This window comes from Manacus candei, unplaced genomic scaffold (genome assembly GCF_025592945.1).
Source record: "Manacus candei isolate 608988 ecotype Guabito, Panama unplaced genomic scaffold, ASM2559294v1 h1tg000008l, whole genome shotgun sequence".
Lineage (NCBI taxonomy): Eukaryota > Metazoa > Chordata > Aves > Passeriformes > Pipridae > Manacus > Manacus candei.
Window position 1 is genome coordinate 26,417,560 of NW_026138056.1, and position 26,389 is coordinate 26,443,948.

General features: G+C 38.4%; 1 protein-coding gene across 4 annotated transcripts in view; it reads right to left on the bottom strand.

The window, feature by feature from the left end:
• The window catches only part of STAU2 (staufen double-stranded RNA binding protein 2), a 170,519-nt gene that overhangs the window by 116,140 nt on the left and 27,990 nt on the right, over positions 1 to 26,389 (bottom strand). For all 4 annotated transcript variants that reach the window (XM_051768593.1, XM_051768602.1, XM_051768611.1 and 1 more), the window contains one exon: positions 3,971 to 4,130. In XM_051768593.1, coding sequence (XP_051624553.1) covers positions 3,971 to 4,130 — 160 coding nt within the window. The remainder of the gene's footprint in view (positions 1 to 3,970; positions 4,131 to 26,389) is intronic.

Genomic DNA, 26,389 nt, shown 5'->3' on the forward strand with positions numbered 1-26,389 from the left:
TCACAATTCTTAAAAGATAAAAACAATATATTATCCGTCTCCCCCAATTTCTCAAAGACTTTTGAATTCTCCTGCCAGGATGTAAATCAGCGCTTGTACATCTATCTCAGCACCCCATTATCAGACACCTGCTGACTGTGAAGCCATATATAATGTGCTCATGCTTCATAACAAAGGAACACATATACATTAATTTTTCATTAATTATAGATGGCAAAATAACAACTCTGGATTTTAGTCTTATTGATGACATGGATAACAATTATCTGAATACACACTTCTTGTGTCAAACATGACGATCAAACAGATCCTTCGATCTGTTTCTCAGTCGCTCTGTGGGTACCCCTTCTAAGCAAGGAAGAAATCTGTACTTCTTGGAAAGTACAGAAGACAGCATTTCTCTCAGAAGAAATTCAGTGAATCAGTCCCACACTTGGACTAGGTCACCAGGTTACAGGTGTCCTCAGCAGGTCCAGCTGGTTAATGGCCCCTCCCATCAACTTCCCTCTAGGAGTTATGACCAGTGTGAAAAGGTAGTGACAGAGAACAGCTTGCTCAACACAGAACATTATTTATTTATCCGTAGGAACATAACAAACAGAGAGGCTAAGAGATAAAAAAACAAAAGGCACATGCAAACATTATCCTGCCTAAAATTCAGCTTTGCTTTACACTTCAGGAAATATTAATTTTCTCAGACAACAACCAGCATAGGGATCAGTCAGCCTTTTGCAACCACTGCCTTTTGGTGTTTGTCCCCCAGGCTGCATTTCCTTAGTTCTCAGAGGTTTCACTTTCAGCTACTTTCAAACTGCAAAGCTCTGAATGCTTCAAACTGGGATCTCTCAACAACCATGTAACCTTGGCCAGGCTCCTAATTTTTTATTAGTGGAGGTAAACTTCAAAGACACTTGGGCTGAATTAGGTGGATTCCTGCAGAGCTCCCGTCTTACATAACAAAGTCTGATCTAAATCATCAGCCACTAGCATAGCTACAAAAATGCAGATACCAGAATTATAAAACACCATTAAAAAAGCACTAGGTTCTTCACATTAAAATGAAACTTATCAATCTTTTATCTATCATTCATTAACTCTTAATATATTAATCCTTAAGACAATGCAGGACCAAAAATCCAGCACTCAAGTTACAGCATGCAGACGTGGAGCACTTTTTGTCTCATTAAACTTTTGAGTCTGAAAAAAGTCATTTACATCCCTGACATTGATCTGGAGCTAAATGCAAAACAAAAAAATTATAAAGTTTATAGAACCTGCTGAAAACAAAGGGTGCAGTGAAAAACAATAACAAAGGTAGCTAGAATGAAGTTATGCAGGACCTCTAGCTCATTTCATACACTGAAAGCATGAATGTAGGTCATTACTTATAGGACCAGCAAAGCATTGATTAGGTTCACTGAGAAACATCAACAGAGTTAAAAGGACAATATTTAAAGGGGAAAATATATTTTGGAGATACAAAGAATGGAGTACTATTATTCTGTTAAAAGCCTTAGTGAGAATATTACTTGGTATTGTATTCAATTAAGTTTTGTACTTTATAAAGGACACTGATAATCAAAAAAGATGACAAAAAGAAGACATAAGGATGAACTACTGATTAGAAAAAACAACCTTGCACTGACACAGTATGAAAACAATCAGTTCTATAAAAGGATTCAAAATTACTTAAGCATAATTTGTAAATATATATGGGGGAGAGATTTTTGATACCTGTTTGTTACATTTAGCAAAGAAAATACAAATTAATAGAAAATGAAGCTAGGTGTATTCTAGAAGAGATACCTCACAAATTATCTTTGAAACAGGGAATAATCAAAACTGGCATAATTTACATAAAATAATACAATGCTCACTGGACTGTCAGCAAGCCTCCAAGTCAAGAACATTTAGGTTTTCTGGCTGTACTCTAGCTTAACCAGATATGTATAGTTTAAACTAGAAATTACTGTTTAAAATTTCATGATTAATACAAACACATCTGTCCAGAAAATACCTTATTGTCCCTCCTGCCCTTAAAATTTAACTCCTTGCGTATTTTTCCAACAAATACAGTAGAGAACTTAACTGTAAGTGGAGAAAAGAGAGGATCAAGACTTTGACGCTTAGATCTTAGTATTGAGCAATAAAGTTTCAAGCCTTAGACATATGACTTCCCTAAGGATGATGAAATATGTTCAGGAGTGCCTCAGGCACTTTGGATTTAAATTTGATCCTCATTCCACAACTGACACTTTAATTGTAAGGCCTTTCTTAGCCTCACATCTATGAGACAGCAGAGGTGCTTTGGCAGACACACAATAGCTCTTTTGTGAAAGCAGGTTCACATTCGCTGCAACCCTGCCCTGTTGGGTGATTGCTTCTTGTTTCTGCTCACCTTACGCTCTTCTACATGTTTGTGCAATGAAGTATTAAGACAGCAATATTCCTCTTCAGTGGTTTAATATGGATAAAAGATTTTATCCTTAAATAAGTTTTTTTAAAGAAAGGGAAAAAAGGGTACCTTGAAACGAAAGAAGAATATACAGAAGTCTGCATTAAGTAAACACGGCTATGAAAGCCGAAAGATAAACCTGTGTATTTCCATAGATCCCATTCTAGTCAAATTCATTGAGTTACTAATGGGATTACCAGATGGGTACGAGCAGGTCTGTCCTTGCTCCCCTCTCTACTCTCCTTGGGAGCACAGTGGCAGTGACTGGGGAAGAAAGAAGCTCAATCTCATAATGTAATCAAGGCCAGTCAGAATCTGATGTGTACTGGTTCTGATCCATGCACGATGTTTGAGGAATGACGAATCAATCATCTTCCACAGGTGACTCAAGATGGTCAGTTTTGCTGAAGATTTTACTGAGCTGGACCACGGTCCGTGGTGAGGGCACATACCACCACTGCATAGCAGCCCTGTGTGCATTTCACATGAGCAGCAGCAGGGAGAAGCCTGAACCTTGTCACCACAAAGCCCTTAAATTCTATTTCAACCAGCCCCCCGTTCTCTGGAGAGCTACACTCAGCTCCACATGATGCAATGCTCTGTACTCCCTCCATCATGATCTAGGCAGAGAGTTACCTCAGCCTGTTACCGCCAGTCACCCCCAACTCTAAACCATGAAGTGTCAGAGATGTTTTTTCATGATTCACCTGCAACCAGCCCACCTTCCCCTCAGCATAACCAAGCCACAGAGGTTTTCCTGACTGAGCACTTGACTTAGTCTCCTCCCAAAGGACACTTGCTATTGAGATTCTACAGGATCTCAAGTGGTCGTCAACTGCTGCACCAGAAACTCACAGTTCTCCCAGAGGTCTTGCAAGTATTTGGCTTCTTTGACTGGGAAATATTATTATATTTGTCCTTTCAATTTACAAAGATTATTCTGAGAATAATTTTTCTGTTAAATATTTTTTAAAATATGACACAATGTTTTAATTTTTAAGCAGCAATATACACCACTTATAAATGTAGCAGTGAGAAAGCCAATTATTTAAAAAGGTGACTAAAAGCCTATAACCAGGTGATCAATAACTGCCAATGAGCTCCATCAGGTTCTTAAGTACATTGGGGACAAGTAATTTCAACTGTAAAAATTGCATTAATGGCACAACACATATTTAAGGTTAATAATTCATTCTCCATAAAGTCACTGATTAAATGGACATTTTCTCCACTTTTGGTATAATTTCAAATATTTCATTTTATTTTGATTTTATTTTTTACTTAATCACTGTTGACAATCCTATTTTTAAAATGTCTACTTATTTTTTGTTATTTAAGTCTAGTGCTATGTTAGGTGTGCCTTTATTAAGAAATGAGTAATTTAGTATCACTTCTCTAATTACTGAGGTTAAAATGAAAAAAATACTAAAAATTAAACATTGAAAAACTGGCAATGAAATTATTCAATTTGGTATCTTCACGTGAAGATTAGGAACAGTTTTCTGAAATACAAACCTGAGGTAATTTTTCTGGAATAGGTTCATTCTGGAGAGCTTGAAGGGCCTTCATTGCAGCATTATGTCTAGCAGCTTGACGAGTCTTTCCTTCACCAAAAAACTCACTGTTGCCAACAGTTAACTGGACATAGAAAATTTTAGGCACTGGGCAATGATACCTGGAAAAAAGTCACAAAGAGAAAACAACAATAAAATTTAGGAATTTTAGCCAACCATTTAATATAATACAGAGTAGTACTTGCAGATAAAACATTATCTTTTCTCACAGAATAAGACCCAGTAGCCAAACACATGGACTGCACCTCAGCAAGGCAGTTGGTAACTCTGAGAGCAGCTCCTACATACAAACCATCTCCTCACCTACACTTGTGAGCTCTGCAGTGAGCTCTACTATCTATCAGCCCAACAGCCCAGCTCTGCTCTCTTCTTGGTTTGAGTCTTGGGAAGATGAAAACCTAAGGGGAACCAAAAATTCCAGTGGAAGCCACGCCTGGGAGACTACTTCTGTCCCACAGACAAGTGGCACAGAGGAAGAAGGATTGTGAGGTCGCTCACATGGAACTTGTCAGTATAGCTCAGCTCTAAGGGGCAACAAAAGTCAGGTGGTAGAGAATACACGTAGCAGAAATGGGTCCTCATTTGACAAATAACCTGTCCATATTTTACAGCAATGTAAAAAAGTCCAGGATTCCAAAAGCATGGCCAAAAGTAAGGTCCATTACAACAAAACTAGATTCACTCAAACACAGTACTAGATTCATTTAAACAAAGTACTACATTTTTCTCATTCCTCTTAAGGGATCCTTTTTAAAATGTGTTCTCTCTACTTTCATCTCTGGACATGGATGGTGATTTTTTGGTATGAAGACTTTCTGAATTTTCATTAATAATTGTAACCCATTTATTTCAACTGTAAAACAAAAAGTTTACCAGAGAGCAGCACACTTCAAAACCAAACAACTGCAATCAAGCACACCGGTCTCAGTGTCCTTGAACTTTGTGCCTAATTCTAAAAATACGTTTATGTGGAAAGAGCAAAACCATAACACTGGCTCCAACAAGCCTCTGGCTATAGGGTCTTGGAGGAGTGAGCTAAATTGCCTTTATGACATGCAAAAAGTGGGTATTTACTTTGATTTCTTGTTTACAGTTTAACACACTTATAGGGAATTATTAAGGCCTGGAAATGCTTTTGCTTATGTAGCATTTTCACAAAATTATAGAATAACTCAGGTTGGAAAGGCTTCCGGACATCATCTGGTCCAATGCAGCACCCAGAGCATGGTCAAGCTCTGAAATTACCCTGTCTTATTCAGGCATTGTCCAGGATATTGTGGATATCCTCAAGGATGAAGATTCCACAACATCTCTGGATGACCTTCCAGTGTTTGACCACTCTTTCTGGAAAACAATTACAAAGGTTCTACATGCCTAATGGAATTCAAACACCATGGTGCCATTAGTTAACTAAGCAGCTGTCAAACCAAAGAAACAGACAGTTCAACAATGTCAACTTCTGTCCCACTCCACTGTGTCCTTTGCTTCTGACATAGAGCATTCACCCCTTTCCTCCCTCTTCTTCTAAAAGTAAACACAATATCAAGACACTACCAATATGACAAAATCCACAATAAAAAAGTACAGCGGCTTCAGACTGAGATTTACCTCAAAAAGAATGTCAGTTTTTCAAATGAAAAAGGATATAGGGTATAAAGATTTCCCCTATCATGCTGTCTTGTAGGCCCTTAATTACTTGTGTGTATACAATTGGAGTGGGACCCCTTCAGTTCTGTTTAGTTGGTTTTAGGGTCTCTCTTGCCAACATCACCCTTAAGTTTTTGCCTACTAACTTGATCCATCACTTCTTGCTTGGTTATAGGTTAACTCCACTCTCTGTCACCTTAAGGCTCTATTGACCAGATTAGCCAACCTGTTGATAAAGATGCTTGTCCCACTCAGTCAGGTGGATCCCATCTCTTACAAGCATCGATCCTCAAAGAAGTTGCCATAGTTGTAAAAACCTGATCTCTCTTGTCATGCTTACTACGCATGTCCCCTTACAGTATCATTGGTGTCCACAATGAATCCTAGCAACAGCTCTGCAGCTAGTTCTGACTCAAGGTCTTTGATGCACCAGGGAGAGCTGCTCCAGATGGTGCTAGGAACCGTGTCATGTGGTGCATCACCACCACTGCTGAGCACACACGCACCATCCTCAGCAGTTTCTGACTTCCTTCTGCATGAACTGCTGTGCAAACTGCTGCATCTGCTGGTTGTCTCTGGGAATGGTGTTCTAGGCCCTGCACTTGTATGTGCTTCTCTGTAGTACCTGCTGAGAGGGTGCTTGACCCTCTCTAATCAGGAAACAACTGGAAGGAAAGCTCAATGTAGCTTTTGATCAGGAGTAGCTGACAACTTACTGGCAGCTGCTGAATCTTGCTAAAAGCCACAGCCTCCAGTAGCTATCCTTTCCCTGCAGCAACAGGCACCCTCAAGTTCCTTGAAGAGTTCCCAGAAATCCTCTCACCATCCCAGAAGATCTCAGATGTAGAACTAGAGCCTGGAAATGGCTGCATGTGTTATGCAGCTTAGTACAGGACAAGCCATATTATGCAAAAGCAGTAGACATCTTGATAGCATGTCCTATCTCATTACTTCACTATCTTCTTTAAATAAAAAGAAATATAGTAGTGCTGTTAGCAACTATATATATTTAGGGAAAATACAATATCCATCGGAAAATACAATATCCTGTTTCCTGTTGAGTTACTAGGCCTACCTTTCCCTCCATTGCATGCAAAGGAGGAAAGCACGTGAACTTAATCCACTTTATAAACTCAAATCCCACAACAGGCCTTTGCTTTTTCCCTCCCCCCTTCCCACCTTTTCTTTTAAAGAGTGTTTAGGGAGCTATTTATGTGATAATATGGAAAAATTATATTCAGCCCATGGCTCTAGAGCCTCGGCAGCTCTTTGACACTGGCAGAATGATTAGGCTTTTACATGGTTTTGATTAAACTTTTCTTGCTCTGCTTGGCCTCAAGCAGAGTCAACAGAGCACTGATAATATGAACATTGCCAGGAAAGTGCAAAGGAGCACCTGAAATCCTCAGAAAAGGGACTATATCTGCGAGGATATTGGCTTCTTTACAACAGAGAGCATGTCAAATAGAAACAACATCCTCTTTTCAGTGATGAGGATAGAGACTGTATTAACAAAAACCTCAAATTAATCATAATATTAGAGTCTGAAAGTACAGTGTGACAATTAAAGTTACTTTTCATAATGAATGATTCTGTATCCTAAAGATGTACACTCATGTAAAGAACAAGCCTATGCGAAGATAAAATTATATATCTGCCACTGATCATTAACAAACCTTCCCAATATATTATATATGAGTTACTACAAAGGGTTGAAATAATTTACCATCTTCTGAATGTTTATCTAGAATTTTTGATTATTATGCAATAACATATCAGCACAATATTTTCAATCTCATGTCAGTCCTACACTCCTCAGTCCTCTGTCACTCTCTTCAGCCACAGAACTGAAACAGTCAGAATTTCAAACAGCAACGCATCACATACAGACTCATTAGGCTTCTAAAAGTTTTTAAATTACCTTCATTTAAAAAATATGCATCTCCCTGCCTTCTACATGGTAGCTACGAAGGCTAGGATTTTCCTTGGAGAAAATTCTTATGTAAAAGCGATTCTCAAGTGATACTGGCACACTCCTCAGAACATAAGCTGACAAATACAGCCAAATGACAGAGGATTATAAGGCTAGAGGACAACAAAAGGACATGTGAAATGATACATTCAATTCAAGAAAACAAAGTGTGATAAAGGATAATACACAATATAACCTCTAAAAACAAGCTCATTTTCATCTGGCTCTTCTGGACATTTGTGATTCTTAAGAAGATTCCTCGAGTAGGAGGTCTGGAAAGCAGGTTCCCTTTATTCCCTCCAAGTTTCAGAGCATCAGTAATCTACTTTTTAGCTAATGCCACTGGTATCACTTTAGAATAGTCAAAACGAAAAAGGGTATTTGCTCCATGACCGTGACCTTGAATGCCAAGTTTCAGCAGTGAGTAAATATTTACAACTAGTTATAAACCCCTAAAAATAGGGGTTCATAACAGAAATGCTGACAGACCTTAACTAAGTTGGTGTGAGCGGGCGCCACTATAATTAAATAAATCACCAAGGTCTGTTGACAATTAGAAAACTCATTTTGGTTTGCCACAGAGACAAACAAAAATTCTGTTCATTATAATTTTACTGGAATATGATGTCATAACATGTAAGCATACTGAAACAATCTGCTGCTTTTCTAGCCAAAATATTAATTGCATACTAAGGAGCCCTTGGGGCCTCTTCCTTTTTGGCCATCAAATCCACTCACATAAAGACAAATAAAGTATTAGTACATATGTTATGTGTTCATACTGCATTTCCTGCATTTCTCTGGATTCCTCAATGCCATAAATGTTTCTGATAAATATTGTTACTTTATTTTTAGAAGGGGAAAAAAACAAGTGCAAGTTGCAACTCACAGAAACCAGGAATTTTATTTAGATTTAGCTTCATGTTAAAAACTCAGTGAGGTTTTCTCTGAATTCTAATGGTCAATATATTCTTCAACTATGTAAAAAAGAACAAATAAAAACAATTATTTCCCCACTACACAAGTTATTTAGGAAGTATTACCCTATTCCCATTTCATAATGCAAAGTGAAGAGGAACTGGGACCATTTTGGCCAAGATGAAGACCACTAAAATACAAGATACAACATGGTATGGGAAAGTCATTCTTTAGATGCCAGGTCAATGCTGAAAGGGTCATTCTCCACAGTTTTTCGCTTTGGTTCCTTTTCCATACGAACTCAATCAAGCTGGCAGCCCTGCTGGCACTGCTTAATCAGGAAAATGTTGTGGAGCTTTGTGAGTGGAGGGATAGAAAGACACAGACCATGCAGGGAGTAGGAAACAGCATTTGCTGTGGATAACTTTTTCTCCATAACATTTGAAATTTCTCTAGGGGAGCAAGTTGCTTAGTGCAGCTGTTCCCTGGCTATGTCCTATTTTTCTAAGCAGTCCATTAGCCACGTGCATGAACTCACAGATGTGAGTTCTATGTTTTGAAGAAGGAAACATCCAGTATAGTCACTTTTGTCTTCATACAGTGCATCTTCTGGTTCTTTCAGCAGGTCCACAACACCACCTGGGAACAAAGAGGCTCTCTTGCCCAAGTACTCCTTTTGAGAACTACAGTTCATTATTCCTGAATTGTGTCTACTACAGACCAGGCCGCCTGATCAAGGAAAGCCTATTGGTGAAGGCTTCTCGCTCCAGCTTCAGGAAGGATTGTTCTCGCAGGCTCTTGTCCTGCTGGGGGACTTCAACCACCCTGACATCTGCTGGGAAAGTAGCATGGTGAGCTGAAGGCAATCCAGGAGAATCCTGGAATCCTCTTAACCGGTCTAGTTAAAGAGAGAACTTAGCAGCAACTTAGGGAAAAAAGAGAATCTATTATCTCTGGAAGGAGGGTCAGGTAACTTGTGAGGACTACAAGGATTGTCACAAGATCATGCAGGGAGAAGATCAGAAGGGCCAAATCCCACACAGAACTTGATTTGGCCACTACAGTTAAAGACAACAAAAATTTCTATAAATATACTGGCAGCAAAAGGAGAGTCAAGGAGTGCCTCCATCATCTGTTGCATGCAGAGGGTAATATAGTGACAGGGGATGAGGAAAAGGCAGAGGTACTTAATGCCTTCTTTGCCTGTCTTTAATATCAAGACCAGTTTTCCTCAAAATAATCAGGTCCCAGAGCTGGAAGTTGGTAATGGGGAGATGAGTGAAGCCCCCATAATCCAGGAGATGGTTAGTGACCTCTTATGCCAACTAAACACTCACAAGTCTATGGGCCCTAATGGGATCCACCCCAGAGTAATGAGGGAACTGGCAAAAGAACTTGCCAAACCACTCTCAATCATCTACCAGCAGTCTTGGTTAATTAGAGAAGTTCCAGATGACTGGAAATTAGCAAATGTAAGGCCCACCTACAAGAAGCATGAGAAGGATGATCTGGGGAACTACAGGCCTGTCAGCCTGACCTCAGTTCCGGGCAGGGTTATGGAAGGGATCATAATGAGTGCCATCACACAGCACATACAGGACAACTAGGGGATGAAGCCCATACAACATGGATTTACGAAACGAAGGTCCTGCTTGACCAACCTCATCTCATGACAAAGTGACCCACTTAATAGATGAGGGAAAGGCTGTGGATGTAGCCTGTCTAGACTTCAGTAAAGCCTTTGACACTGTCTCCCACAGCATCCTCCTAGAAACACTGGCTCCTCACAGCTTGGATGGGTGGATTCTGATGGCCCCAGGGGAATCTCGTGAGGTTTAATGAGACCAAGTGCAAGATGTTGCACCTGGGTTGGGGCAACGCCCAGGCTCAATACAGAGGGGGATGAACAGATCGAGAGCTGTCATCCTGAGAAGGACTCGGGGGTGCTGGTGGATGAGAGGCTGGACACGAGCCAGCAATTCTTTACTGTGAGGGTGGTGAGGCAGTGAAACTGGTTGCCCAGAGAAGTTGTGGATGCCCCATCCCTGAAAGTGTTCAAGGCCAGACTGGATGGAGCTCTGAGCAACCTGTTCTAGCGAAAGGCGTCCCTGCCCATGGGCAGGGGTTGGAACTAGATGATCTTTGAGATCCCTTCCACCCCAAACCATTCTATTCTATGATGAATTAGTCATTAGGTTTTTCTCTTCTAGATTACGTTCACATCCTCCAAAAACTTTCTTAATGTAAAGTGAGCAAGGTATATGTATTGCTTTTAGCCGTAGACATCCCTTATTTGAATGTTGACCTCCTCTCAGCTACAAAGGTGAGATTTAAAAAAAAAACAAAAGCATGTATCCTTGTCCCAGATTATTCTCCATTTGAAAGAGATGGTGTTAAATTATAATCCAAATCTTTAAAAAACTTTGATTTAATTTGATTCAGTATTTTTTCACTATTTAATATTTGCTATGATCAGTTATGAAACCAATTTTGACCTATTTGTAGAAAATCTTTATGCAAAAGAATAGACTATGTAAGAAATGTAAAGAATAACTATGTGATGGAAACATAAAGAAACAGAAAGAGATTCAAAAGCATCTGTTCATTTTTTAAAAAAATAGTCAGAAAACATAACAAAGATGCTTCCCATTTTAAGACATAGAAACCCTGAACCTTCTCTATTTCAAATGCAAGAATGTAAGCAAATCCTACATTAAGCGGTCAAGATCCATGAGTTGCAGGCAACTGCATAATGTAATCCTCTTTATCTGTTAAGGTCTATTAGAAAACAAATGAGATTACGTGCCTCTGCTGGGAGGATGATCTAGAAGCTGAGTTGATACTTAGGAATCTCCTGATGTTCAGCTTGGCTATACTTTTACATACTTTGTTTTGTGTCAATACTATCTTTTAACTTATATAGCTTATTTACTTTTTTGTTGTTTACCCTCCAAGGTGAGCTTTCCCATTCCCTGACAGCCTTTGCTTTGCAAGGGAACAAGTCAAAGTATTTCAGAAGTCTTCTGTATAAAAGGCTACCCCAGCATCCTGGTAATCTTTCAGAGCCCTTCCCCATACTTGCTCCTGTTCTTAAATATAAAAGCCAAGAGCAGTGAACAATATACTAAAGGCTAACAGTGCTCTGGGTAATAGCAATGTTTATATATCTTTACCAGAAATATTTTGCTCAACACATCTTAACAATCACATTTGTCTCTCCACTAATTCAACCACTTTAGTTTTTCTTAGTTTATCTTCCAAATAGTTAAGAATATAACACTCCTGTTCTGTGATTTCCAACTGAATTACCCTTAGGTGACAACAGAGGGTATTAGTATTACTAGTGCCTATGTTATTAATCTTACATTTTACACTGGAAAGATCTAGTCTCATTGCATTTCTAATATATCAGCCCTGACAATCATCCAACTCTTCCTGACTATCTTGATCTTCCTGTGCAGCAATGACAGCCTTCTCCATCTCATGAACGTTTTCCTATTTTTTGAGCAAATACCCTTAACAAAAATAATTTAAAAGGTTGCTTTAAAACTAAAAGAACTGTACTTAATAATCTTCCTCCTAGTTTGACTTTTAATACTGCTGATTATTTTTCTTTTCCTTTCCCACCCTGCATTTCTTATACAAATCCCCATCTCCTTCAGTTTAATGAAAATATTATCCTTATCTAATGCTATAAAATGCTTAACGGAATCCCACAAATATAAGATTTACTTTATTCTCTTTACCTAAAAAAATGAGTTGACACATAACATGTGAGGTTAACACATTAATCAGACACAATCTACCTTTAGTATACAGTAACTTCAGGCTGAGTTTTATACCTTTTTACTTGTATGTTTTTATTTATACTTTCTTTTAAACTTTGTTATATATTAATGATGATTCTCTTTTCCATCTTTTTTTTCTTCTTTTTCTAAGCTAGAGGCTATGTAGTTCCTTCAAGCAGTACGAATAACTTACTAAAAAAAAAAATTGACTCATGTTTTCATGATCACAATATCGAAACATTCCTGAGTGAAAAACAAGAGGGAGGAGGATTCAGTTTAACATAACATTATCTAATGTGGAATCTTCCCAGAAGAATTTGTGATGACAAGATGATAATATCGCCACATCACTATTTCCCTAAATTCCAAGTTGCCCAATACAGACATTCTACTGAAATAAATATTTCATTATTTATTCTCTGCATTTACCACTACTTTGTTTACTATTTATAGTATATATGTATGTAAAGAAGTAAAAAACAGTTGCTCATGAAAAGTAATTAGGAGAAACCAACAGAAAGCTCCAGACACTACAGACTTTAACAGTCACGGATGAAGCTAACAAATAATGGAGCAAACATACTGAGGCAGCCATGGAGCACTACTTATAGAGAGATGCTTCCATGAAGAGTAAGTTCAGGTCTCTGCTTCCACTTTTATTGCTCTCTCTCCTTCAAGCTAAACCCCTGAAGTTTAGATGAAGCACTTGTCAAAGTGCCAGAAGGGTCTCAAAACCAGCCCAAATACCTTTTTTTTTTAAAAAAGAAAGAGAAGCTAGCGCAAGAGATACGTGAAGAAAAAAGAAAAAGGCTAAGAAGTAAAAGGAAAAAACCCAGGGAAAAAAAGGCTCATGAGAAAAACATTCAAAAGTTATGCACATTGAAAACTAAGATAGAAAAAAAAAATGTGAAAAATAACAATTAAAATCGAGAAGACAGCAGAGAACAAAATGTTATGCGCCTCTGAAGAAGTATTTTCATCTATCAATTGAATAACTAAGTAATGAAAATGGTCAACAAAACTTCAATTTATTCTTGACTACAAAACCAGCATAAATAACATAAGAACATAAAAAGAACACTGCCTCCAGAGTTTAAGACATTGGAAAATGTCAAGTGGACAATGCTGAAATGGAGATGGGGGCTGGGGGTAGGAAAAGATAAATACAAGGAAAAAGAAAATGTTCTTTTCCATGACACAAAACCAAGTACAATAGGAATAAAAAGGAAAACATAATGAAACTGTGATGCATGCTGCATACTTAGAGGTTAAAGCAGACATCCAGAAGACAAATATCTCAAACTCTTATCTACTTCAGCTCATAAAATTTCCCATGAACCGTATTACTCACTAATCTTTACAAGCATGCAGAGTGGTTACTAAGAATGCCGTCCAAATATCCATTACAGTAAAAGAACATAAACAATGCTGCATATCTGACTACAGTATCGTTTTCTTTTTACATAAGAAACTCCTGTAAAAAAAAAATCATGTCATTTGCCAGCCTAGACACTAATCAAATGAGAGAATGAAGTATCTCACTCATTTCATTTTATCATGTATTTATACCAGTAATGTAATACTAATAAAAATGTTACTAACAAAATCATCTCAGGCCTAGTACTTCACAGGAATTAATTAACCTGAAAGTCCATAGAGGAAGAAGGCCAAAGAAAGCTCACAGCATAATTCTCCACATCCAAATTAACCTCAATTCAAATAATTAGTGTGTACTAGGCTACATTCTTTTCCCACTTGGATGAATGTAAACATACAGACATAAAATTGCATTATTGTGAGTAAAAATTTAACCTATCACTTTAAACTTGGCAATTAAAGGACTGAAAGTAAGAATAAGATGAAAAATAATACTTAATTCTGACTTAGCAAGCCACCTCTCAGCAGTTGAGTGTAGTTAACTGAGGATGCACACTCTCCTACATCACTAGTTATCAGCTCTGCAACCTCTGAAAATGGCTTCTATCCAAAAATATTCCCATCTGTTACATCAGACTTGCAAAAAGAATGTGAGCTAGAGAGAGCTTGGGCAATTGGAAAGGGAGGGTATTTTATGTTGTCCTGCACATCATACCAGGATGCTGACCCAAATGTGGATGGCCTTATGAAAGAAGCTTAATCTACAACTGGGAGGGAAAGGGAAGGAGTCTGTTAATCAACCATAGAAAAGTCTGGAAGGGGCAAAAAGGTCAGAAACCAAAAAGATCAGTGGTGAAGTCTTTTAGTGCTTTGAATTCCCTTCTACTTGAAAGCATACAAAGAGCAGATTTCCTAGGAAAGCTTATGAATAGCAGACATAATATTCTTTCAAACTTTATTGTGCATAATGGATTTACACCAATGACTGACAAGTAAACAGAAATTCATTGTTAATAAAAATGCATAAGTGATGGAATGAAAGTAGTGGTGGTCACCAGTGAACAGCAACTTGTCTCAGTTGGTCCAATAAACACAATTTAGTACTGAATATTAATAAAGAAAAAATGCTAGATCACATTGGATCAATACACTAAAATATAAGATTGCAGACTTGCTAAAAGGTAGGAAATGTAAGAAATGTTTACAAGATGGGGTGGAAGTTTATTCTAGAAAGAAGGAACTCAAAAAAACCCTTGAAGGACAGAGATAACAAGGACTGTTAAAATGGAATCATAGAATCATTTGCTCTAACTATTAACTGAGCACTGCCAAGTCCTAACCATGTCCCTAAGTGCCATATCGACATGTCTTCTAAAAATATCTCCTGTGGTGGTGATTCAAGTACTTCGCTGGAAATTTCAGAAAAGAAATTTTTCCTAAATTGCAAAATGGTTAACATGATCTTTGACTCAGTAAACAAGGTCAGTACAGAGATTACCTTTACTGAAGGAAAGCAAGGTTCACCTCCTTAAGAATTCTCATTTCTGTTTCACTCACAGTAATGTCAGACTTGAATCTAAATCAGTAAGGTGATTAGACTCCACATTCTCCTCTTTTGTCATGGAACAGAACCTCAAAGCTATGAGCGTTTTGGGTTGGTTTTTGTCCAGAGGTGATTTCCCTTTTAATCACAACACTGAGGGATTCGGCCTCATTTCACTAACACATGTAATCCACACAAATCATGGTGCCAAAGTACCTGTGAGTGCAGCTATCATTTCTGTGACAATAAAAACCAACTTAAACTGGCATTCTTCTTTAAAATATCCTATAAAGACAAGCAGATCTTCAGAAGATCCTAAGAATTAGAATTTCAGAAGAGATGTCAACTGTACTTTCTTTCACAGAACACAAGTACCCACCAAAATCACTATTATAGACAACATTTTAAGAGAAACTGTTAACATAGTGGTTGCTGATTAAAAATTCTGCATTCAGCATCCATATATTCTGTTATAAAAGAAACTTGAAAACCTTTCTTCAGAATATTTAATACTTTCTCAATCTGTGGTAGAACTTTCAGTTCAAAAGCAACAAAGACCTTGTAAGGAAAGAGTTCAGTCAGATCTTACTGAGTTATAAGCTGTTAAAAATTAGCTACTAACCTTCTTTCTGCTTGCTTCCCTCGGGAAAATTATGGCAGCATCTCAAAGTAAAGTTTGAGCTTTAACAGCAGTTCATCTCTGTCATTACCAAAAAGAGCAGGCAAAGGAAAAAGAACCTATTTACTGGTAACCAAGGTTCAGGTTCTGGACACAGCAGAAATGCTGTAACAACAAAGGAGACCACATAGGTTTGTTTCCTCTGAATCCACTATCAGGTGTCTCGACTGAAATATCCTTAGTTCAGCAGAAGTATAGGAAAAAGATAAGAGTGAATAAAAAGTTAACTGTGTGGAAAGAACGAAACACACCCAAAATATTCCTGCTCCTGGAGGAGCACTCTGAATCAGTGCTTGTTTTTATACATACCAACAAGACTAGTCTTCTGTCCATATCCTGAAAGGAAAGCTGACTGTTTTAAAGGCAGATCTACGGAGATAACACCCAGTGAGTTGCAAAGCCAACAGACTGAAGAGATTCACAAGGTGCTGGGACAGGCTGTTGGCTCTGAAAATCTTTGGATTGAAGGTTTACAGGAAGTTTCTATAGTGGAAGAGTAGTGTTGAAAGACAGACATTAGGAAAGCAAAGATAAGGATTGTATTACACCGCTTTATGTTTTCAGCCTATGTGAGAACACGAAAAGTCACGTCTGAAACTTGAAGACACATCTGGAGCCAGATGTACTTTCTCCAGAGCAGAGAAAGATCTGAAGAAGTTGAAAGCCTAAAGAAAAGAACCCTGTTCACTGAACGAAGCTTCAGAAGAAATAGTCTGAATATCAGCCAAGGACCACAAAAAGAAAGGGCAGTCCCCTTAGCGGACAGAGCAAGAAAGCAAATGGTCTGGGAAGGTCACTGTATCCTGAAAGAAAATGAATAAAAATATTAATTACGAAAAGATTGAAGTATTAGGGCTTAGAACCTCCTGTAAAAAGAGGGTCAAGAGGTCATTGACAAAACTACTTAATCTTGAGAAAAGACTGTTTAGAATGTTGCAAGAGTGTAAAATGTCATGCCTGACACATTGCATTTTAGGCATGATGAGTGATGACGTATCTAGATGCTCTACAATTACGGTTAAAAAGATTTCAATGATACCAGGTAAGTGCATTGACTTGGAGAATGAAGAGACGCTGTACTGAGAATACTACCTGCAAAGCTTACCCTCTATTCTGTCAGCTTGATTTTTAGCCTACATAACATTAACAGCTGTCAAATAATACTGTAAATACACTCAAGAGTATATATCTTATTGATCCCTGATAGATTAAATGCACCCATTAATGCAGTGGATGGTAGTGACAGGATGCATTTACCAGAAGGATTATAGGCACATTGTGCCAGGACACATCACCCACCACCATTTTGTGCACGCTGTGGAAATTCATGATAACAGGGTGAGGGGACTGCAGAAAAATCACTTTTTGGACAGAACTTAATGGAATCTATAGATTCCATAGCAGAATCCGGGTTTTCTGATTCCAGATATATGCTATACAATTTAAAACACTGTAGAAATTAAACATTAGCTATTAAAAAATTTACTGCAGGAATAAATATCCTCTGTCATTTAAGGAATCTTAATTTGTTTTAAGCCAACCATACTAATCACTATTGTCTAAACTGATAGCTACTGGCAATGGCAAAGCTCATCACCTGCAAGCTCCCTTGCCACTGTTCTTTTGGGAAAACTATCTTACGACAAACAGATGTTTCTGCTGTTTTAAACCAACAGGAAATGGACTGACTCTCTCCCTTTTCCTTTCCTAGAAACAGATACTAGCAAAGAAAAATCCTAGCACAGCTGTACTCAACACTTTTCTTATAACAATATGTCTGTGTGGGAGGCAGGCAACGAGTGGGAACAAACAGGCCAGGGGAAGTGAAATGTAGCATGCAGAAGAAGAACACAAAGAATTAATTTAAAAGTCTTTGAGTGGATTATTACACCATAATGTCAATACACTAGCAGGGAAATAAAAGGGTGATGTACAAGACTTTGCTTTAAGATATGATCTGAATCCTGTCTTAACTGGTAATGTACAAAACCGAATCAACTATCAGCTGGCAATCTCAGTTCTTTCCAAGTGAATAGATGTTCAAGTCATCAGAAAGCTTCATTAGTATGAACAGACTGCAGGTTTAGTGGCCAAATTTCAGTCTTATCTTAAGGGAAATGTGTTTAGATCAAGCCTGAAGAATGAATTAATATGATGAAATGCTTTGTGCAGATAAACACTTCAATTGTCACTGCTGGTAAACTGGCACCTTTCACTCACACTAGATTTATATAAAAAAGGAAAACTGCCATTGAAGTTACTGCATTACAGTTTCAATTATTATGGGAGAAGAAAACTAGAAGAAAATGATGACACAAAGCCTTGCAGAAAACCTAGTTTTAATTGATTTATGCTGGAATTATGACATTTTAAAGTCATGAAAAGCTTCAGAATAGAAAAAGGCAACTTTCTTTGAAAGAAAGCTTCTGCTGAGAAATTCTTCCACAAATTCATGCTGCCATCTAATGGGCTGAATCAGCCATTTCCAGCTGAACAATTAAATTGTTAATCTGATCACTTGCATTATTCTTTGGACTATTCTTTACTTCCTTAAGTTTTAATTCTTTGAAATCCACATCTGTTGTTCAGGATAAAATGATAGTGTATTTAAGGAGATACAACCTGTTCTAAATCAAACTTTTAATTTCTATTTCCAAGTAGTTTTTAATATTTCCTCAAAGTTTTTTTGCCCAAATTGTTGGGAGGAGGGCAACAAATGCAGAAAGGAGTTTCTGCAAAGTCAGTCAGTAAATGTCTTTACTATCACACCTCTTCATCCTTAAAATGCAAATTTTAAGGACAACATTTTGCAACACTGCCTGGAAAAGCAGGCAAAGCACCTCTGACTCTTTCTGGCCTTTTTAGTGGAGGAATGTTGTACCCTGAAGCTGACAAATGTAGCAAAGTAAAAATCCCAGTGGCACCCTACACTGGTCCTGGTTTATTCTCCTATAACCAATTCAACACAACAGGCTCCAGAACTGAGAGTCCACTTCAGTTGGGAAGCAAAGGCACTGGTCTCCACAGCCAAACAGCTTTTTGTAGCAAAATACCACTTTATTCAATCAAAAACACTTTAGTACTTGCATGCCTGCCTCTCCTTAAAACTGTTATTATCCAGATATGTCCCTAAAGAGTTTGTTCTTCTGATACTTTTCTTGCCTTCTTCTCTCTGGGGATAGATTTTTATGTTTTTTCAGTCCTTCCACTGTGATAGTCAAATGACTCCCACTATAGTACACAAAATTACTGCAAATCTCAGGATTATTTCTTAGTGCGGGATTCAGCTCTAGATTCAGATGCCCAAATTTAGGTATTTGATTAATGTGTAGAAACCAAGTTGCTATTAAAGTGAAGCTCTGGAGAGATCCATATGAAATGCAGACAACCTAGTTTAAGGCATGATAAACATCATTCTAGACTAGTGATCGCTCTGATTAGTTATAATGGTTATAATGGGAGACTGAGTTTCTAATGAGCAGGCAGAGATTATTTGAAAGGCATCTGAGTTTGGATCTGAATTCCACTTGCATTGTAAAGAACCGCACCTAACTGCCTAAACACAAGCACACAGTACCATTTCAGATAGAATGGTGCACCTAAAACAGCCACATGATGTGACACAGGACTGATCCATGAAACAGACAAGCTTCCCATGAATAGCTGCAGTCCTAGTGGATTAAGTGAAATGCTATGATGACTGAACATCGGTTTTAGGGATTCCTTCAATCGCGTGCACTTAGCTATGCAGGGCCATTTGAAATGCTCTAGGGTATCTTGCCCGACCTTCAGCTGCCACTCTAGTAAAGGTCTCTTCTAGGTCTTCTGCCAAATCCACTGGTCCCATGTGAATGTCTCAAACACCCTACAAAGTCTCAAGTGGCACTAGAGGCCTATGTTTAGGCAACTTAGTGTCCTCACATCTGCCACAGTATATATGCTTGGGAAAAAAATCTGCTTTGTACACAGCTGTGCATAAAATCCTCCTCTCTTGCAGCAAGCCCCAACAGAAAGCCTCAATAACTGGAATTCAGCAACAGATAATAGGCTAATCATGTGCCTAGAGTCATGAAAAGTCTCCATGGAGTAATCTGAACTTTACATTTTCCAGGCTAGTGGCCGATCTAATCAATACTAGATCAAAATCTTTCAGATTCAACTACCCTTTACATTATGTGCTGGGCTATTTGTGCCTCAAATGGATGAAGCTCTCCATGTAGAGGAAGGTCTTCTGCTAGAAGGTAAACAGGGTGCAGAAGAACATCTAAAGGTCAGAAAAAATTCAGACTTCATTCTCTTCCTGTAAATTAGATAACTGGGTTGTTTAACTGCAGGTGTACTTTTGGAGATGACAATCTCAACAGATTTTTACATTGTCTCCTGCAGTGCAACCCACTCACTTCAAAATTTGGCTTCTACAGCTGTTCTTCTGGACAGATTTTGCTTTTTTGCCCCTCATAGGACTATGTAACTTTTGTGAAACAAATGAGGTTGGGTGAGGATTTAGAGCGCATTGCTATGCACTCATGTCAAGTAATACTTTCCTCAAATCTTTTTCCTTTTAATGTGCTTATTAAATCTTTAACTCAGCATTCATGGAAGAAACAAGCTTTTCATATTATTCCATTCTTTCACCATACAATCTTTTATTAAGATGATCTGACAATTTCAGTAATTTATCCAGTAATCACAGAGTCTATTCTCCCTTTGATCATTAGACTGGATAACATGTTGGTCCACTAGGAATATATTGCAGATATATTTGGCCAAAGACCAGCCCTCAAACTTTCTTTCACTATCCCTCATTTTTAAAGCCATTGTTCAGTACTCAGGCAGGTCCACAGGGCTGATAATTCCAGGAACAACTAAGTGTAAGCAGCAACTGAGTACCCAGCAGGTGAGCTGCCTACACAGTAAGTGGAAACTACATGCCCAGGTAGGGTGATGCCCTGTGCTTACTGGCCAGGCAGCATAGGTGGCTCCAGAAGAGGCAAGAATATGCTGCTGCTTTTTGGTTCTGAGTTTGGACTTGCAAAGATCCATTCATTAACATCAAAATAAAATGTGCCTGGAATGACAGGGCTGTGAAGAGAAAGAAAAGGAGGAACCTTCTATGCACTCTCTCCAATGCACTAAGGAGAAAGGGGACAGTCTTCCCCTCAACCTGTAGCATACAACGTATATTCAGGGAGAAACAACCACAGACAAGACTAACATGAATGCTCAGTGCAGCAGAAACTGTCCAAGTACACAGAAGCTGTAGTTTATCCTAGGGACACCATCACTTTGCGTGACATGCTTGCAGAACTATCACACCATCCAAATTCCTCAAAACCAAGCAAGAAACTGCTTTAATTACTTTATTTCCGTTCTTTAGCTTGTCATTGTTTTGTATTTCCTTTGTTCCTATATTTCACAACTGTTTTTAATTTTGAAAGCTTTTTTTTTTTTTAATAAAGGTTTTTCAAGCTCTCTAGATTGTGGTAAGACACATTTTAAGGAATTTTATACAAAAAGAAAATAACTTCTGAATTTTCCCAAAACACAAGGGTTGAGTTTTATGATCTCTTTAACACTACTTTCCATACTAAAACATCAAAAGCTGCTGTTCAGTTTGTAGTGGCTTTATTTCTTGGTTGAAAACACTTAATTTAGGTAAGTCTGTAAGATATAATTTGTTTTGTCACTTACAGACATTCTATAATTGAAAATACTGCAGGACAATTAAACTTCAGGAATAACTCTCTTCAATTCTAACCAAAGGAAAAAATAACTTAAAATAAAACAAACCAGAATTCAATGGTAACAAGGCAAGCTGGATGACCCTGCAGTCAGAATCAATACCTTATTTTATTGTTTAATCGCTCTAATTTAAACAGCCACGGTTTTAATTTTTCTTTTACATGGTTTAAGCCAACTGTGTTTAAGCCAGAGATGCAAGGGAATACGGGTTCTAGCACTGGCTACAGATATGAGAGTATGCACATGTTTTGTCCTCAGCTCTGCCAATATTTCTCAAACCTGACCTGCCGTTTCAAAGCTTGGCCTCTTCAAGTAGCGTGCCAGTTCTACTGAATCGTGCCAAATGGTGTGCTGACAAACACGCAAGCTAAATTGGTTAGCAAACCGTCCCTCAAAGCATCAGCACCTCCCTCCCCAGAGTCAGCCCGTAAAGCTCTTAGATAAAAGAAGCCATGCAAAATGCAACATTCACCATTTTTAGCTTTCCTGTAACATACAGTGTTTGAACTGAAAGGTTCCTTTGTACCTTTGTTGCAAAACTGCTTGAAACTCCAACCTGTGAGGCTTTAAATCAGTAGTATATAACTGGTAAATTTTGAGTACCTAAGCAGTGTTTTCCTCTATTATAATCTCCTCTAGGAATATAGAAACCTTTGTTAAATAAGAAGTTGTCTAACATGGCTGGATTCAGGATTGACAGGTTTTTTTAAATTTCTGCCTTATCAGAGGCCATCAAACTTCCTCTTATCAAGGTTGCATGGATTTTACTTCAATAAAGAAAATCCAGAGAGGACTCCCAAGCTGTCTCATCAGAGTGAGATGATAAAAATTTGAAGTTCTTATCTACACAGTGAAATGAACTGCAGCATACAGATCCCAAAACTACGAGGGACCTAAGCTGGTAAGTTCACATGATTCAGCTCAGCATCACACAGACTTTATCAGCCTGCGACAAGATGCAGTGTAATGGCAATGACCCAATGCTGTTAACAAGCTAGCAAGTACTGCATTCAGTAGCTCGAGTGAAGAGTCAGGTTAAAATATCCACACCTCCTCCAGTTCCTAGATGGACTGTATTTTATCTACTTAGCCACCCCCAAGAAGGGAGCTGACTCGCCCTGCACTTCCTAACTGAGCACACAAAGAGACTCACAAGGCTAACACCTTACCCTGGTGTAACACACTGTCTGAAGTGTCTTTCTGCCTTGCTGAGTTTTGTATTTGCAATTCTGTAGCCTGCCTTCCACTCATAATTCTGTAACACTTCACCTAAGTTGCCTGGGCACTGTTTTCCAGAACTTCCCTAGCTGCACCTTTCCCTTGCTGTTCAGTTCTCCCCATGCTGTTATTCTCAAGGCCCTTTTACTTCAAACACCAATACGTCAACAGCATTGTATCTATACTGTACTGCAGCCCTTCTCTGCCCTCTTCCTATCCCTTAGCAGTAGCTTTTGATGTACATTACAGTGCCCAATAACACACATGCACAAAGCTCTATAAGCGGCTAGCATTCAACATCTGCTCTCATGCAGCACTATCAGCATTGTAAGCAACAGGTAGTTTGAGCATGTCCTGATGAAAACCACAGAACTACCATGGGAAAGTGTTATGGGGAATACTTGCTGCATTGGAAAGAACACCTAGAGAAGGATGCTCATTTGGGACATTTCACCACTTGCTTTCCAAGCTGGTTACTGGCAAAACTTTCCCCCTTTTCCTTTTTTCCCCTCTTACTTGTTTGGTTTCCTTTCTTCTGTGAATGTAATTTTCACCTTCAGTATAAATTTATGCCATCAGCTGCAGATCTTGCAAATGGATCTTTACACGTTTGTATGTAAACCTGCTTTAACATCCTCTGTACAACACATTGTCCATATAAATATGCTCCACTGCATGTGAGAGTGTAGTCCTTCACATGCTTAGATCAACCTAAGCTGCCCTTAACCTCCAAACAGATATGCCCCCTCTCTGGTGAGGGCACAAGCTCTTGTGCGACTAGGTGAGAAGGTATCTAAGTACAGTTGTCAGTCTAGGAGTAACTTTTCCTTTCCTCTCCCCCCAAAAAAGTGATTCATTTCCAAGCAGCTCACCTTCCAGTGCTGGACCCAGGAAATATGCAAGGACACAAAGGCTATGGACAAATGAAGGAAAAGGAATCACCGCCACTTCAACATAAATCATCTTAGCCTGACATGGAATCTAGCCGTCAATTTTGCATACAAATAGCAGTTCTCAGATCACATTTCCATGAGATACTGAAAAGGATCTTTTGTGCCACTTGAAACACTAGATTTAACTGGTCTAAAGATATGCCCTGGAATGAACTTAATACTTTTTATTTTTCCCTCAAGCCACTCGTCTTGCCAGAACAGAAGTTTCCCTAATGCAATCTCCTAATCTTAATGTGCATCTTCACCTACTTGAAAAGCACATTTTTTTTAAACAAATATCAGTAAAAGGAATTCAGACAAATTATAACAGACTAAGCTTCTCACTTACTTAACATATTTTGTATCTGTTTTAATAACAGAAAATAATCTACAGTCAGAAACTGACAAAAATGAAAAATACTTAGTACAGCATATTACCTACAGTAATTTTCAAATCTTGTTTTCAACAGTCTACATAGTCTGCATTTACTTGGGGATTCCAACAAGACTTCTATTCTACTACCCAACTACCAAAAATCTGCAAACTAATGCTAAATACAACATGGCAATAGAAGAAAATAAATACAGCATGTTATACCACATGAACATAATACAGTGCTACAGCATGTGCTTCCTATTTGGAACTTCACTCACTCTTGTCACAGATCCAGAATCTGCCTCCAGACTTCCCTCTGGTGAGGGTGAGTAGGTGCACAGTGATCCTGACTGGAAGAGGTGCAGGATCCTGCCCATGGAGGAGACAGTGACCCACGCTGAGCCGCGTGGGCTGTGCTGAGTTGGCAGGGCCCATCCCCAGTACAGCTCATGGGACAGGATGGGGCTGTGCTGCACAAACCCCTCAGCCACAGGACAGACTTGTGGCAAGACATGGGCCCCTGGGCAGCTCCCCTTCAGTACCATCTACATGGTCTTGCCTTTATCTAACAGCACAGTGGGAACTTGTCACGTGACCATTGTTCCTGACTATTCCTGACAGGGTTATCTCCTCATAAGAAAATCCTGTAAGAGTCCACACGACCAGGAAGGGAAGAATCTCTGCTGTGGCTGAGGTCTGCATAGGATGCTGCACGTGGGACACAGTCCTGTTTGATCCACACCACTCAGGGCTCTCAGCATCTGAAGGGCTGGAAGAGTATCTGCACTATTCCCTTCTTATACTGGCAGCTCTAATAAATGTCATTTTAAAGGATGTCTTACAGTATTTAACTGCCTTTCTTACTATGATCATAATGGCCAAGAACCTCCCAATCCAAAACAAGATGCAGAACAATTATTTGCAGCACAGGAGTTCCCAAACATCACTATAGGGCATCATTCTGTTTCCTCTTTACTCTGGTGCTTGTGTGTGAGCTGGTGTATGCACAGGGGGCATGTGTTTATGCAGATAGACAGGTATATCCCATTATTTACTACTTAGTTTTTGTTTTGTATCAATTTACTAGACAGTATTATTAGCCATCCTGCACGGGCAACTGCACTCAAATAAGCACAATGAAGCAGGCAGGCAAGCAGAGTTTCTGGCCTTCTGTCCTACCGAGTCTGGTTTTTTTTGTGATCAGAAAAATCAAAGGCCGTTGGCTACCTAATGCAACCAGAAAAATAAAGTTCATGTATCATTTTACTCTAACACGGAAACACACCTCTCATGAAAGAAAGTTTCCAAAGAAGCAAACTTATAGATTGAAATAGACATACTAATAATTTTCTATGAAAAGAAATAAAATATTAAGAGTTAGTAACTACTGAGTGTTTTGAGGCTCTACTTCCACAAATATCTTTCCATAACTAAGTTCAAATTCCAGAATTCCCCATTTTATGCCTTTAACTAGCTTGCATTTTTTCCAGTCTAGCATTTATATCTGTCAAAGTAGTCTCACTATAAAAGCAATTCAAACAAATGATTTCTAAATATTAACAAAACTCATTTCAAGAACCATAATTAGCTTTTTAAACCATGACATATGTAAGCAGAGACTCAGGTCAGCAGTGACTAGAAATATAACACAAGTGATACAATTATCAGGCAGTGTTCTGTAGAGTAATGAAAGGGTTTTCTTCCAGGTTATATTATTCTTCCTGGTTATTATATATTCCAGAATAATACAGTTCTAGGTATTGCTGCTATAAAAAAAACCCACAACCAACTAACTAAACAAAAAAACCCCACCAACAACCAAAAAAAAAGAAAAAAAGAAAAAACAACAACAACAAACAAAACAACCCAGAATGAAATGTTAAAACCCTACACTAACCAAGTTATCATGATTTAAAAATCTGGGGAAAAGCAAAATAGAATTAAGTCAACTGAAATATTTTCCTTAGCCAAATCTGAAATGCTGCTTTTTCATTTTAAACTCCTTAATTTTTAAAGATTGCTGTAGATTCAATTTCTAATAAAAGAGTAATTTTGAACCAAACCAAATCAGAGTTTATAACCTCATTCTTTTTGATAATTATGAGATGCATAAAAATGAACAGGAAATTCATTAAGCAAAGCTTTATAAGAAAGGTACCATTCTTCAC